This window comes from Trichechus manatus, unplaced genomic scaffold (assembly GCF_000243295.1).
Source record: "Trichechus manatus latirostris isolate Lorelei unplaced genomic scaffold, TriManLat1.0 scaffold00083, whole genome shotgun sequence".
Lineage (NCBI taxonomy): Eukaryota > Metazoa > Chordata > Mammalia > Sirenia > Trichechidae > Trichechus > Trichechus manatus.
In genome coordinates this window covers 8,076,557-8,091,282 of record NW_004444019.1, presented here as the reverse complement: position 1 = coordinate 8,091,282, position 14,726 = coordinate 8,076,557, and the positions used below count along the sequence as shown (strand labels likewise).

The 14,726-nt window shown below is 36.1% G+C and overlaps 1 protein-coding gene across 3 annotated transcripts in view; it reads left to right on the top strand.

Annotated features, from left to right (window-relative positions):
* The window catches only part of LMBRD1 (LMBR1 domain containing 1), a 145,507-nt gene that overhangs the window by 55,221 nt on the left and 75,560 nt on the right, over positions 1–14,726 (top strand). For all 3 annotated transcript variants that reach the window (XM_004381356.2, XM_023735863.1, XM_023735862.1), the window contains exons 6-7: positions 169–257; positions 5,631–5,704. In XM_004381356.2, the coding sequence (XP_004381413.1) occupies positions 169–257; positions 5,631–5,704 (163 nt within the window). The remainder of the gene's footprint in view (positions 1–168; positions 258–5,630; positions 5,705–14,726) is intronic.

Below are 14,726 nucleotides of genomic sequence, written 5' to 3'. Positions count from 1 at the left end.
AAACTTCTCACACCCCGCTGCACCTGGTGCAAATTTCATTTATTGTTTCTTTTGGGGAAAAGTTGACTTGGTTTTAAAAAATTTCTAAAAATTGAGTTTGAGGCCATTTTCTTGTATTTAACCTTTTATCTTTAGAAGCACTAAACAAAATTATTTTCTTATTTTTAGTGCTTTTGTTCCATTGAGTGTTCCCAATAACAAAAATTCTACAGAGTGGGAAAAAGTGAAGTTCCTGTTTGAAGAACTTGGAAGCAGTCGTAAGTATTCTTTAAAAACAACAACATCCATTATATTTCATGATCCTTGGGAGTTTTTGAGTAGTTGCCTAATTTTACTTTGTCAAGAATTTAACCCTATAATTCTTCTAACTTGTGGTTTAAAGTTTGCTAGACAAATTAAGAGTTATGTGTTTTTAATGCTCACTTCTAGCTGTCTAGCTGCTACGTAGCTAGTCTCTTGACTTTTCCATGAAGTTCCTGTATTGAAAATAAAATATAATCTTTTTCTTAAAGTATTTTGGTAGTAAAGATCTTATAATTTCTATGTCGTCTTTAATTCATTTTGGGTAACATAAAATAATATGTTAAAGAAATGTGCTAGGTATACTATACTTTCACACAAAAAACACCTGCCTTTTACATTTGTTTACCAACCACTCCCTCCCCCATATTTTGTAAACACGCTATGCTAATTTTTTTACAGCAACATGTAATAAAAATTGGCATAGCAGAGTTTACAGAAATACCTCCCAAAGGGAGGGATCTGTTGGCAAACAAACATAGAAGGTGCGTGCTATTTCTATACAAACATGGTATTGGTTTTAATTAAAAAAAAAAAAGAGATAACCCTATATTGCTGTTTGAGATTAAGTTATCTTTTATGAGGAATATAAATTACAGAGGTTTTATGTGAATTAAATAATGTTATTATAAATTTACCTTACCAAAACATTTTAGAATTGAAGTCTTCCCCAGAAGTTTTCCTTAATGTAATGAATGTAACTTAGGTTTTTAGAGACAAAAAACAAACAAACAAACAGGCAGGTTCAGGGGGTTAGATTAAGAAAAGAGCTTAACCATTATGTCTTAGTTATTTAGTGCAGCTATTTAGTGCAGAAATTCCACCAGTGGGTGGTTTTAAAATAATTAATTTAATTTAATTAAATAAATTTAACTTTATTTCTCACAGTTTAGGAGGCTAGATGTCTGAATTCAGGGTGCTGGCTCTCGGAGAAGGCTTTCTCTCTCTGGGCTCTGGGGGAAGGAAGGTGGTCATCTCTTCAACTTCTGTTTCCTGGTTCCTTGGAGCTCACCATGTGGCTTGGCATCTGTCTTCCCCCATCTCAGTTTGCTTAATCTGCTTGTTTTATATTTTGTAAAAGATTGACTGAAGACACACCCTACACTAATCCAGCTTCATTAACCTAACAAAGACATCCCATTCCCAAACAGGATTATAACCACAGGCATAGAGGTTAGGATTTACAACACATATTTTTGGGGGACACAATTCATAACACATTGAAAAAATAGTTTTGGCATTAGAAACTGATATCAAATAAGAATTGTGTACCATTTTACTCTAAATTTCATGTTCTTTTGAACATAGTAATTTTAGTTTCAAAGCAACCTGCAGTACTTACTTTATAAACATTATGCTAAAAAATCTAATTGCTTTTGTGTGTATTCTTTCTAATAGGTACTATACGCATACTTTGATCAGCACTTCTTTCTGTTTACCCAGATACAATATTAAGTGAAGATTAAATTAAGTCTTGGAGTCTTTGCTGTATAAGCTCTTAAATTTTCTTACTTTCTGCTTAAGATTTCATCTTGTAAATTGTAGTCCATTAATATCTTGCTGATACCAGCAAGAATAAGGAGAGCAGACCTGCCATCTACTAACACTGAATTGTCAGGATTTATGCACCTGATCCTATTACTGAGAAATAAATTGCTTCTCTTCTTCAAGTTAACTCTTGAATCTCTTGAGTAGTTAATTACTGCCCTAAATGTTATTTTATAAGTAAGATCAGTGTTTGAATATTAGTATAACTTCAATAAGTGATTAGGTAAGTAGCACTATTCTGATTTCTGTAATTTCACTTTCTTTACTCTTATTATCTCAAATTTTAAACACCATATCACGGTAAATAGTACCTTTTGCTTATAACTCTCTCAGATCAGCTGTCTTTTTGGTTTGAAAACATTGTCACCAAACTATTCTTAATTTCTAATCTTATTATCCCTTACCCCACTTCACTGATCTCAGGCATCAAGGATATCTAATTTATTTAAAGATATGATTTACTTCAATAACAAAGAGAAATTTATTCTCTCACAGTCTAGTAGGCTATAAGTCAAATTCAGGACATCAGCTCCAGGAGGAGGCCCCCTCTCTCTGTCAGCTCTGGAGGAAGGTCCTTGTGATGCATCACTCTTCCCTTGGTCTGGGAGCGTCTCAGTGCAGAAACCTCAGGTCCAAAGGACACACTCTGCTCCCAGCACTACTTTCTTGGTACGAGGTTCCCATGTGTCTCTGCTCGCTTCTCTCTTTTATATTTCAAAAGAGATTGGTTTAAGACACTATCTAATCTTGTAGACCTCATGAGGATAACTGCCACTAATCTGTTGTATTACATCATAGTGATAGAGTTTACAACACATAAGGAAATCACATCAGATTACAAAATGGTACACAATCATACAATAGTGGGAATCATGACCCAGCCAAGTTGACAGATATTTTTGGGGGACACAATTCAATCCATGACACCATTACTCCAGAAATTTCCTCAGTGTGCATTTCCAGTCAATACCTTCTCGAATGAGAAGCAACCACTGTTATGATTTCTGCCATTTTAGATTAGTTTTATTTTTAATATCATGAATCATATATTATGATTCTTTTTTTGTATGTGTCTGGCTTCCTTCACTAAACAATATTTTAAAATTCACCTATATTAAGTGTATTAGTAGTTGGTTCCTTTATATTGCAGCATAGTAATTTATCTCATGAATATAACACAGTTTGGTTGGAAGCAGCCTTTTGCTAAATAACAGGATATATTTATTAGACAGATGTGTGAGTTCAGATCACAGGCCCTACCAGATCAAGAGAACTTATCGTGTCTTCAGCACAAGCGTATCTAGCCATCCTTTACCCAAATGGCAGTAACTTAATGATCAATTGTGAAGTTTTTGGTGCCTTGTTAATGCTGTGCTTTAACTTAATGTCTAAATAGATGATTTGGACTATTAGTAATATTAACTTTTCTGATTGTCCAAGCATGTCAGCATAATACAGGCAATCCCCGCATTACAAATGAGTTCTGTTCCTAAGTCTGTCCTTAAGTCAAATTTGGACATAAGTTGGAACAGTTAGATACAGTTTGTTTCTAACATTAGTCATTCAAATGTTTGGCTTTGTATATAGTGTACCTTTCTATGCATAAAAACCATTAAAGAAACACTTCCAGATACACTAAAACATCTTTAACAATAATAATAATAATGTTTGGATGTGTGTCACAGAGTAGTGCCTATTTGTTATTATGAACTGTTTGTAAGTACCTAGAACTTTTAATACAATAGGCTTTATAGGGATTGGTTGTAACCATGGGTTGTATGTAAGTCAGACGTTTGTAACATGGGGACTGCCTCTACTTGATTTTATTAATTCTAGAATTCATATTCTTTTCACATTTTTATCTTTCTGGTTTTGGGACTGTCTTAGTTATCTAGTGCTACTCTAACAGGAATATCACAAGTGGATGGCTTTAACAAAGAGAAAGTTTATTCTCTCACAGTCTCGTAGGCTGGAAGTCCAAATTCAGGGTGTCAGCTCCAGGGGAAGGCTTTCTCTTCTCTGTTGGCTCTGGAGGAAGGTCCTCGCTGTCATCAGTCTTCTCCTGGACTAGGAGCTTCTCTGCGCAGGAACCTCGGGTCCAAAGGACGCGCTCTGCTCCTGGTGTTTCTTTCTTGGTGGTATGAGGTCCCCAACTCTCTGCTTGCTTCCCTTTCCTTTTATCTCTTGAGAGATAAAAGGTGGTGCAGGCCACACCCTAGGGAATCTCCCTTTACATTGAATCAGGGATGTGACGTTAGTAAGGGTGTTATACAATCCCACCCTAATCCTCTTTAACATAAAATTACAATCACAAAATGGAGGACAACCACACAATACTTGGAATCAGGGCTCAGCTAAATTGATACACACATTTTTTGGGGGGACATAATTTAATCCATGACAGGGACCTATTTTTTAAGTGATATAACCTTAAATGGAGCCCTGGTGGCTCAGTAGTTAAGAGCTCGGCTGCTAACCAAAAGGTCAGTAGTTCGAATCTACCAGCTGCTTCTTGGAAACCCTGTGGAGCAGTTCTACTCTGTCCTATAGGGTCTCTATATGTCAGAATCGACTTGAGAGCAATGGGTTTGTTTGTTTTGTTTTGTTTTGTTTTTGGTTTTATAACATTAAATTGCTGTCTTCCAGGTGGCAGTCCTTTCCTAGTTGTATGAATACCTTTTTTGATACTTCTTGAAAGATCAGGATAAGTAATAGCATCAGAGTGTCTTTTGATTTGGTAGAACATAATATTAAATAGTTTTTGAAAAATTAAAGCTTAGAAGTTTGCCTTGCAGAATATGCAAATTAGTTAATAAAAAAAGGCTTTTTTGTATGTTATATAAAACTGAGACATAGTTTTTAAGAAGATAGATTATTCTAATATTAATGTTAATCATGAAAATATTAATATTAAATTAAGCAAAACTTTATATTTGGTCCCACAGGATGTACATTCAAACTGGATCAATATGGATGCAATAGGACATCTATTAAAATTAGAAAAATTAGTATCGCTCTCATTTATGAATATTCAAATTTATATGGTATTTCATTACATAAACTGGTATATTTATTTGAAAAGATCACTCCTGCTCCTCATTCATTGGCCTTCCTTTAAATAATTTCCTAAATCTAGCTTGTTAACACGCTTTTATGGTATTATTGTTTGAATCTATTTTCTGTTTATTTTTGCTTTTATTTTTCTGCCATGCAGACAGGCTAGCCCATTTCAAGGTAATGAGTAACTTTGAGTCTTCAGTTAAGTTTTAGTTTTAGGCTATCTGTAAAAACTTCTTGAAAGATTAAGAATAAAAAAACTTGAAGTATTAGAGTTTAGGATAGAGGGGAGAAGGTGTCAAAATCAGTAGCTTTTATATGTAATGTTATTTCTTTCAGTCAATGTCTGCCATTGAAAAAGGCCAGGATATCTTTTTATCAACTTTTTGAGCATCTGATGTTTTGCTAATCTTTTTTTTAGGCCCAATAATTAGGCAGTAATTTTCCTCTTAATTTTAAGAGGTGAAGGAAAGAAAATCTTAGTGTGAAAGATGTTTTACAAATCAATTTGTGAGGAAACCTTTAGAATCTCTTTTCTCTACTTGGAGTTAGCTCTCCCAGGATGTGGTTATAATACTGATTTTATTCCATCAGAATGTATAAGCAGTCAAATTTTTTTATGTTGATTTATTGAATACAAACATTTGAGTAGTATATGGATATATATGCATATAAACACATATTTAGCAGAGTGTTTTTTGTTGTTGTTGTTGTTTTTTTTGTAGATGGTTTGGCTGCATTGTCTTTTTCCATTAGTTCTCTCACCTTGATCGGAATGTTGGCAGCTATAACTTACACAGTAAGTGACTAATTGCATTAATTGAGCTTAAATGAAAGAATCAATTTATGAAGCAGTTTAATTTTCCTTAAACTTAGGCATGTGTTCTCTTTAATTCTGTTTTCCTTTTTAATATTTTAGATCTTCCTCTCCCATTTTTCTTAACTTGAGGAGGGTAAATTTTTAACTACTGAGTCACAATCATCTATCTGTATTTATGAAATTAAATATTTAGAGACAGATTTTATAAGTTGTGAACCTTGAAGATTATATTATGCAGTACTGAATTTCGTGATTTATAAGCAGATTAGAACTCTGAACCATAGATCAATACCTGTTACTGATTTAGCAGATTTATCCTACTTGGAATATAGGGCTTTTAAAATCAGTTATTTTACATAATGTTACGCTTCTCTAAAATCTAATCCTATACTCTTTAGAAACTGATTTTGTTTTTAGTCTTTTTTTTCTGGAAGTGTAAGATGTGAATTATAAAATGTCTGACCAACTTGCATACAGATTGTTCTTTAAGGCTTTTGCTGAAATTACAGAGGAAAAGCCAGTAATAAATGTTTCTTACCTACTCCATGTGAGAGAGTTATACCAGAAGCCTCAAAATTATCTGGAACCTTTTCAGATTAATGGAGTTTACATTTAGAACACTCTCAGTTCTTGCAAAGATGGAAAATACTGTTTGTAAAGGAAATATTTTTTGGTATTATTCCAATATGTCTTCCTTTATATGTAAAAGAAATTGGCTATTTGTTACATAATCATTCAAGTGTTATACTGCATAATAAAAGATGTCTAAAAATACAGATGCATTTGACTACATTTCAGGTGCTTTTTGGGTACTCAGTTTTATTATTCATTTGCCTTTTATTTTTTTCCATTTATTACCACATAAGGAATTTGCCATCTGATGTCAATGAGTGATTATTCTTTCATCTCACAGAATATATGTACAGGTTGTTAGTTATTCATCCTTTAAGATGCAGTTACACAAGTTAATAACAAATTTGGAGTTAATCTGAATTCTCATTGGTATTCTGTAACTAATTTGTTATGTTGTTCTTAGAATTGCCTTTTAACCTTCCTGAGGCAGTGTCTTCCCTATATTAAATGGGGAAAAAAATGCCTCAGTATTTTTTGAGAGTGAAATGATGTTATTTGTAAATCTCTTTGAAAACTCTAGGGCAATGAGGATATAATACACAATAAAAGATTGGTCAGGAGAAACAGATGAAAAAAGAGGAAACAGAGATGTATTGCCAATGTCAAGAATTATGAAGGGTCTGAGATTTTACCCTTACAGCCTGCCATAGTTTCATGGATGCTGGCTGAAGATGCAAGACTTCTTTTGGGTCAGAGACAAAGAACTTTATTACTCAGAGCAATCATAAGCAGAGTATCAATATTTTTTTTTTTAATTGTGCTTTAGATGAAGGTTTACTGAGCAAATTAGTTTCTCACTAAACAGTACACATATTGTTTCGTGACATTGGTTGCCAACCCTACGAACGTGTCAACCCTATCCCCTTCTTGACCTTGAGTTCCCCATTACAAGCTTTCCTGTCCCCTCCTGCCTTCTCGTCCTTGCCCCTGGGCTGGTGTGCCCCTTCAGTCTCATTTTCTTTCATGGGGTCTAATCTTTGGCTGATGGTGAACCTCAGGAGTGACTTCAATACTGAGTTAAAAGGGTGTTCAGGGGCCATACTCTCGAAGTTTCTCCAGTCTCTGTCAGACCAGTAAGTCTGGTCTTTTTTTATGAGTCAAAATTTTGTTCTACATTTTGCTCCAGCTCTGTCTGGGACCCTCTACTGTGATCCTTTTCAGAGCAGTAGGTGGTGAGAGCTGGGCACCATCTAGTTGTACTTGATTCAGTCTGGTGGAGGCTGTGGTAGTTGTGGTCCATTAGTCCTTAGGACTAATCTTTCCTTTGTGTCTTTGGTTTTCTTCGTTCTTCTTTGCTTCAGACGGGGTGGGACCAGTGGAGTATCTTAGATGGCCACTCACAAGCTTTTAAGACCCCAGACACTACTCACCAAAGTAGGATGAAGAACATTTTCTTTTTTTTATTGTTGTGCTTGAAGTGAAAGTTTATAATTCAAGTTAGTCTCTCATACAAAAATTTATACATATATCATTACGTGACCCTAGTTGCTCTCCCTATGCTGTTATGGCACGCTCCCCCTTTCCACCCTGGATTTCCTGTGTCCCTCAACCAGCTCCTGATCCTCTCTGCCTTCTCATTTCATCTCTGGACAGGAGCTGCCCATTTAGTCTCTTCAAGAGTATCATTTTATGCCCCATAGTCCAGTCTAATCTTTGTCTGAAGAGTTGGCCTCGGGAATGGTTTTAGTTTTGGGCTCACAGAGAGACTGGGGGCCATGTCTTCCTGGGTCCCTCCAGTATCAATCAAACCATTAAGTCTGGTCTTTTTACTAGAATTTGAGTTCTGCACCGTACTTTTCTCCTGCTCTGTCTGGGACTCTCTGTTGGGTTCCGTGTCAGGGCGGTCATTGGTGGTAGCCGGGCACCATCTAGTTCTTCTGGTCTTAGGCTGATGAAGTCTTTGTTTTATGTATCCCTTTCTGTCTCTTGGGCTAATACTTTCCTTGTGTCTTTGGTGTTCTTCATTATGCTTTACTCCAGGTGGGTTGGGACCAATTGGTGCATCTTAGATGGCTGCTCACTAGCTTTTAAGACACCAGATGCCACTCACCAAAGTGGGATGCAGAACATTTTCTTAATAAACTTTGTTATACCAGTTGACCTAGATGTCCCCTGAAACCATGGTCCCCAGACCCCCCACCCCTATTACTCTGTCCCCCAAAGTATTTGATTGTATTCAGGAAACTTCTTAGCTTTGGTTTAGTCCAGTTGTGCTGACTTCCCCTGTAGTATGTATTGTCCTTCCCTTCACCTGAGATAATTCTTGTCTACTATCTAGCTAGTGAATACCCCTCTCTTTCCCTCCCCACCCTTGTAACTATCAAAGAATGTTTTTTTTTTCTGTGTTTAATATGATTTTCTGTGTTAAAATACGATATTTGTCCTTTTGTGACTGACTAAATTCACTCAGCATAATGCATTCCAGATTCCTCCATGTTGTAAGATGTTTCACGGATTTATCATTGTTCTTTATCGTTGCATAGTATTCCATTGTGTGAATATACCATAATTTGTTTATCCATTTGTCCGTTAATGGGCACCTAGGTTGTTTCCATCTTTTTGCTATCGTAACCAGTGCTGCAGTGAACATGGGTGTGCATATATCTATTCGTGGGATGGCTCTTATTTCTCAAGGATATATTCCAAGGAGTGGAATTGCTGGATTGTATGGTACTTCTATTTCTAGCTTTTGAAGGAAGCACCAAATCGATTTTCAAAGTGGTTGAACCATTTTACATTCCTAACACTGTATAAGTGTTCCAGTCTCTCCACAACCTCTCCAACATTTATTATTTTGTGTTCTTTGGATTAATGCTAGCCTTGTTGGTGTGAGATGGTATCTCATTGTAGTTTTGATTTGCATTTCTCTAATGGCTAATGATCATGAGCATTTCCTCATGTGTCTATTAGCTGCCTGAATGTCTTCTTTGGTGAAGTGCCTGTTCATATCATTTGCCCATTTTTTAATTGGGTTATTTGTCTTTTTGTTGTTGAGATTTTGCAGGATCTTGTAGATTGTAGAGATTGGATGCTGATCGGATTTGTCATAGCCAAAAATTTTTTCCCTGTCTGTAGGTTATCTTTTTACTCTTTTGGTGAAGTGTTTTGATGAGCATAAGTGTTTGATTTTTAGGAGCTCCCAATTATCTAGTTTCTTTTCTGGTGTTTGTGCATTGTTACTTATGGTTTATATTCTCTTTATGCCATGTATTAAGGCTCCTAGTGTTGTCCCTACTTTTTCTTCCATGATCTTTATCATTTTAGATTTTATATTTAGGTCTTTGACCCATTTTGAGTTAGTTTTTGTGCATGGTGTGAGATATGGGTCTTGTTTCAGTTTTTTGCAGCTGGATATCCAGTTATGCCAGCACCAGATGTTAAAGAGACTGTCTTTTCCCCAATTAACAGACTTTGGGCCTTTGTCAAATATCAGCTGCTCATAGGTGGATGAATTTACGTCTAGATTCTCAATTCTGTTCCATTGTTCTATGTATCTGTTGTACCAGTACCAGGCTGTTTTGACTACCGTGGTGGTATAATAGATTCTAAAATCAGGTAGTGTGAGGCCTCCCACTTTGTTCTTCTCCTTTAGTAATGCTTTACTTATCCAGAGCCTCTTCCCTTTCCATATGAAGTTGGTGATTTGTTTCTCCGTCTCATTAAAAAATGCCATTGGAATTTGGATCGGGATTGCATTGTATCTGTAGATTGCTTTGGGTAGAATTGACATTTTCACAATGTTGAGTCTTCCTATCCATGAGTAAGCTATGTTTTTCCACTTATGCAGGTCTCTTTTGGTTTCTTGCAGTAGTGTCTTGTAGTTTTCATTGTATAGGTCTTTTACGTCTCTGGTTAGATTTTTACCTAAGTATTTTATCTTCTTGGGAGCTATTTTAAATGGTATTGATTTGATGATTTCCTCTTCGAAGTCCTCTTTGTGAGTGCAGAGGAATCCAAGTGATTTTTGTATGTTTATCTTGTATCCTGAAACTTTGTTGAAATCTTCTATTAGTTCCGGTAGTTTTCTTGTGGATTCTTTGGGGTTTTCTGTGTATAAGATGTTATCTACAGAGATACTTTTACTTCTTCCTTACCAATTTGGATGCCCTTTATTTCTTTTTCTAGCCTAATTGCTCTGGCTAGGACCTCCAGCACAATGTTGAATAAGAGTAGTGATAAAGGGCATCCTTGTTTGGTAGAACATTTTCTTTATAAACTGTGTTATGCCAACTGAGCTAGATGTCCCTTGAGGCCATAGACCCCAGGCCTCAGTCCAGTAATTCAGTCCCTCAGGGAGTTTGGATGTGTCTATGAAGCTTCTGTGACCTTGCCTTGGTCAAGTTGGACTGACTTCCCCAGTAGTGTGTACTATCTTACCCTTCACCGAAGTTACCACTTACCTATCGTCTAGTTAGTGTTTTTCCCTCCTTACCCCTCCCCTCCCTCTTAACCCTCAAAAATTGTTCCTTTTTGTGCGTAAACCTTTTCATGAGTTTTTATAATAGTGGTCTCATATAACATTTGTCCGTTTGTGATTGACTTATTTCACTCAGCATAATGTCCTCCAGATTCATCTTTGTGAGATATTTCCAAGATTCCTCATTATTCTTTATTGTTGCATAGTATTCCATTGTGTGTATATTCCATAGTTTGTTTATCCATTCGTCTGTTGATGGACACTTAGATTGTTTCTGTCTTTTTGCTATTGTGAATAATGCTGCAGTGAACATGGGTGTGCATATGTCTACTCATGTGACAGCTTATTTCTCTAGGATATATTCCTAGGAGTGGGATAGATGGATCGTATTGTATTTCTATTTCTACCTTTTTAAGGAAGTGCCATATTGTTTACCAAAATGGTTGTACCTTTTACATTCCCACCAGCAGTGCCTAAGAATTCCAATGCCTCCACAGCCTCTCCAACATTTATTATTTTCTGTTTTTTTTGATTCGTGCCAATAATGTCAGGGTGAGATGATATCTCATTGTAGTTTTGATTTGCATTTCTCTAATGGCTAGTGATTGTGAGCATTTCCTCAAGTGTCTGTTAGCCACCTGAATGTCCTCTTTGGTGAAGTGTCTGTTCATATTGTTTGCCCATTTTTAATTAGATTATTCATCTTTTTGTTATAGAGTAGTTGGATATTCCTATAGATTTTAGAGTTTAGACCTTTGTCGGATTTGTCATAGCCAAAATTTTTTTCCTAGTCTGTGGGCTTTCTTTTTACTCTTTTGATGAAGTCATTTGATGAGCATACATGTTTAATTTTTAGAAGATCCCAGTTATCTAGCTTATCTTCTAGTGTTTGTGTTATTGTTAGTTATAGTTTGTATCCTGTTTGTGATGTGTAGTAGAGCTTCTAGCATTGACCCTATGTTTTCTTCCATGATCTTTATAGTTTTTGGTTTTTTATTTAGGTGTTTGATCCATTGTGAATTAGTTTTTTTTGTATGATGTAAGGTATGGGTCTTGTTTCATTTTTTTTTTACAGATGGACATAGAGTTTTGGCAGCACCATTTGTTTAAAAAAATTGTCTTTTCCCCATTTAACGGACTTTGGGCCTTTGTCGAAGATCAGGTGACCACTGGTGGATGGATTTACATCTGGTTCTCGATTCTGTTCTGTTGGTCAATGTCGTTGTACCAGTAACAGGCTGTTTTGACTACCGCAGTTGTATAGTAGGTTCTCAGGTCATATAGTACGAGTCCTCCTGCTTTATTCTTCTTCTTCGGTAGTGCTTTACTTACCTGGGGCCTCTTCCCTTTCCGTATAAACTTAATGATTAGTTTTTCCATCTCGTTAAAGAATCCTGTTGGTATTTGTATCAGGATTGCATTGTATTTGTAGATTGCTTTGGGTAGAATTGACATTTTCACAATATTGAGTCTACCTATCCAGAAGCATGGAATGTTTTTCCATTTATGTAGGTCTGTTTTGGTTTCTTGCAATAGAGTTTTGTAGTTTCTTTGTATAAGTCTTTTACGTCTCTGTTTGGATTTATTCCTAAGGATTTTATTTTTTCAGGGGTTATTATAAATGGTATTGCTGTCCTGATTTCCTTTCATAGTTCTCTTTTTTGGCGTATAGGAGTCCAACTGCTTTTTGTATGTTTATCTTGTATCCTGCTACTCTGCTGAATCTTTCTATTAGTTCCAGTAGTTTTCTTGTAGAGTCTTTTGGGTTCTCTGTATAGTATCATATCATCCACAAATAGAGACAGTTTTATTTCTTCCTTACCAATTTGGATGTACTTTATTTCTTTTTCTTGCCTTATTGCTCTAGCTAGGACTTTCCAGCAAAATGTTAAATAGGAATGATGATAACAGGCATCCTTGTCTTGTTCCTATTCTCAAGGGGAAAGTTTTCAGCCTCGCTCCATTAAGAATGATATTGTTTGTTGGTTTTGTATAGTTGCCCTTTATTATGTTGAGGAATTTCCCTTCCATGCCTGTTTTGTGGATAGTTTTTATCAGGAGTGGGTGTCGGATTTGTTGAATGCCTTTTCTGCATTGATTGAGATGATCATGTGATTCTTTTCTTTTGTTTTATTTACATGGTGGATTTTGTTGCTTGATTTTCTAATGTTGAAATATCCTTGCATAGTAGGAATGAATCCCACTTGGTTGTGGTGTATTTTTCTTTTTTTGATATTGTGCTGGATTCTGTTGGCTAGAATTTTGTTGAGGATTTTTACATCTATATTCATGAGCGATATTGGTCTGTAATTTTCTTTTTTTGTGGTGTCTTTGCCTGGTTTTGGTATCAGGGTTATATTGGCTTCATAGAATGCCTTCAGAAGTATCCCTTCTTTTTCTATGTTCTGAAATAATTTGAGTAGTACTGGTGTAAGCTCTTCTTTGAATGTTTGGTAGAACTCTCTAGTGCAGCCATCTGGGCCAGGGCTTATTTTTGTTGGGAGTTCTTTGTTTTTTAAATTACCATTTCAGTCTCTTCTCTTGTTACGGGTCTGTTCAGATTTTCTACCTCAGTTTGTATTAGTTTGGGTACGTAGTTTGTTTCTGGAAATTTGTCCATTTCCTCTGGTTTTCAAATTTGTTGGAAAATAGTTTTTCATTGTACTCTGGTATGATCCTTTTTATTTCAGTTGGATCTGTTGTAATGGCCCCTGTTTCATTTCTTATTTGGGTTATATGTTTCCTTTCTTGTTTTTCTTTTGTCAGTTTGGCCAATGGTTTGTCGATTTTGTTGATCTTTTGAAGAACCAACTTTTGGTTCTGTTGATTCTTTCTATTGTTTTTCTATTCTCTATTTCACTTATTTCTGCTCTGATATTATTTCCTTTCTTGTGGTGGCTGTGGGCTTCTTTTGCTGCTCTCTGTTTGAGTTGTGTAGCTAATGTTTTGACTTTTTTCCCTTCTTTTTTGATGTGTGCATCTGTTGCTGTAAATTGACCTCTGAGCACTGCCTTTGCTACCTCCCAATGGTTTTGGTTTGATGTATTTTCATACTTGTTTGATTCTAGGAATTTTTTGATTCCATCTTTGATTTCTTCTATTACCCAGTGGTTTTTAAGCAAGGTGTTAACTCACTTCCCATGTATTTGATTGATTTTTTTTTCCTTTCTGTTCATGTTATTAATTTCTACTTTTATTGCATTGTTGTCATGGATTGAATTATGTCCCCCCAAAAGTGTGTATAAATTTGGCTGGGCCATGGTTCTCAGTATTGTGTGATTGTCCGTCATTTTGGCATCTGATGTGATTTTCCTATATATTGTAAATCCTGCCTCTATGATGTTAATGAGAGGGGATGGGTGGCAGTTGCGTTAGTGAGGCAGGACTCAATCTGCAAGATTGGATTATTTCTTGAGGCAATCTCTTTTGAGATATAAAAGAGAGAAGCCAGCAGAAAGACAGAGGGACCTCATTACCACCAAGAAAGCAGAACCAGGAGCAGAACACGTCCTTTGGACCTGGGGTCCCTGTGCCTGAAAAGCTTCTCGACCAGGGGAAGATTAAGGACAAGGACCTTCCTCCAGAGCTGACAGAGGGATAAAACCTTCCCCTGGAGCTGACGCCCTAAATGTGGACTTTTAGCCTACTTTACTGTGAGGAAAGAAATTTCTCTTTGTTAAAGCCATCCACTTGTGGTATTTCTATTATAGCAGCACTAGATAACTAAGACATTTGTGATCAGAGAAGATGCTTTGTATTATCTCAGTGTTTTGCATTTTGTTGAGGGTTGCTTCATAGCCTAAGATGTGGTCTATTCTGGAGAAATTTTGTGTGCATTGGAAAATACTGTGTACTTTGCTGCATTTGGGTGGAGTGTTCTGTATATGTCTGTGAGGTCAGATTGGTTGATTGTGGCCTTCAGATCTTCTGTATCTTTGTCGAGCTTCTTTC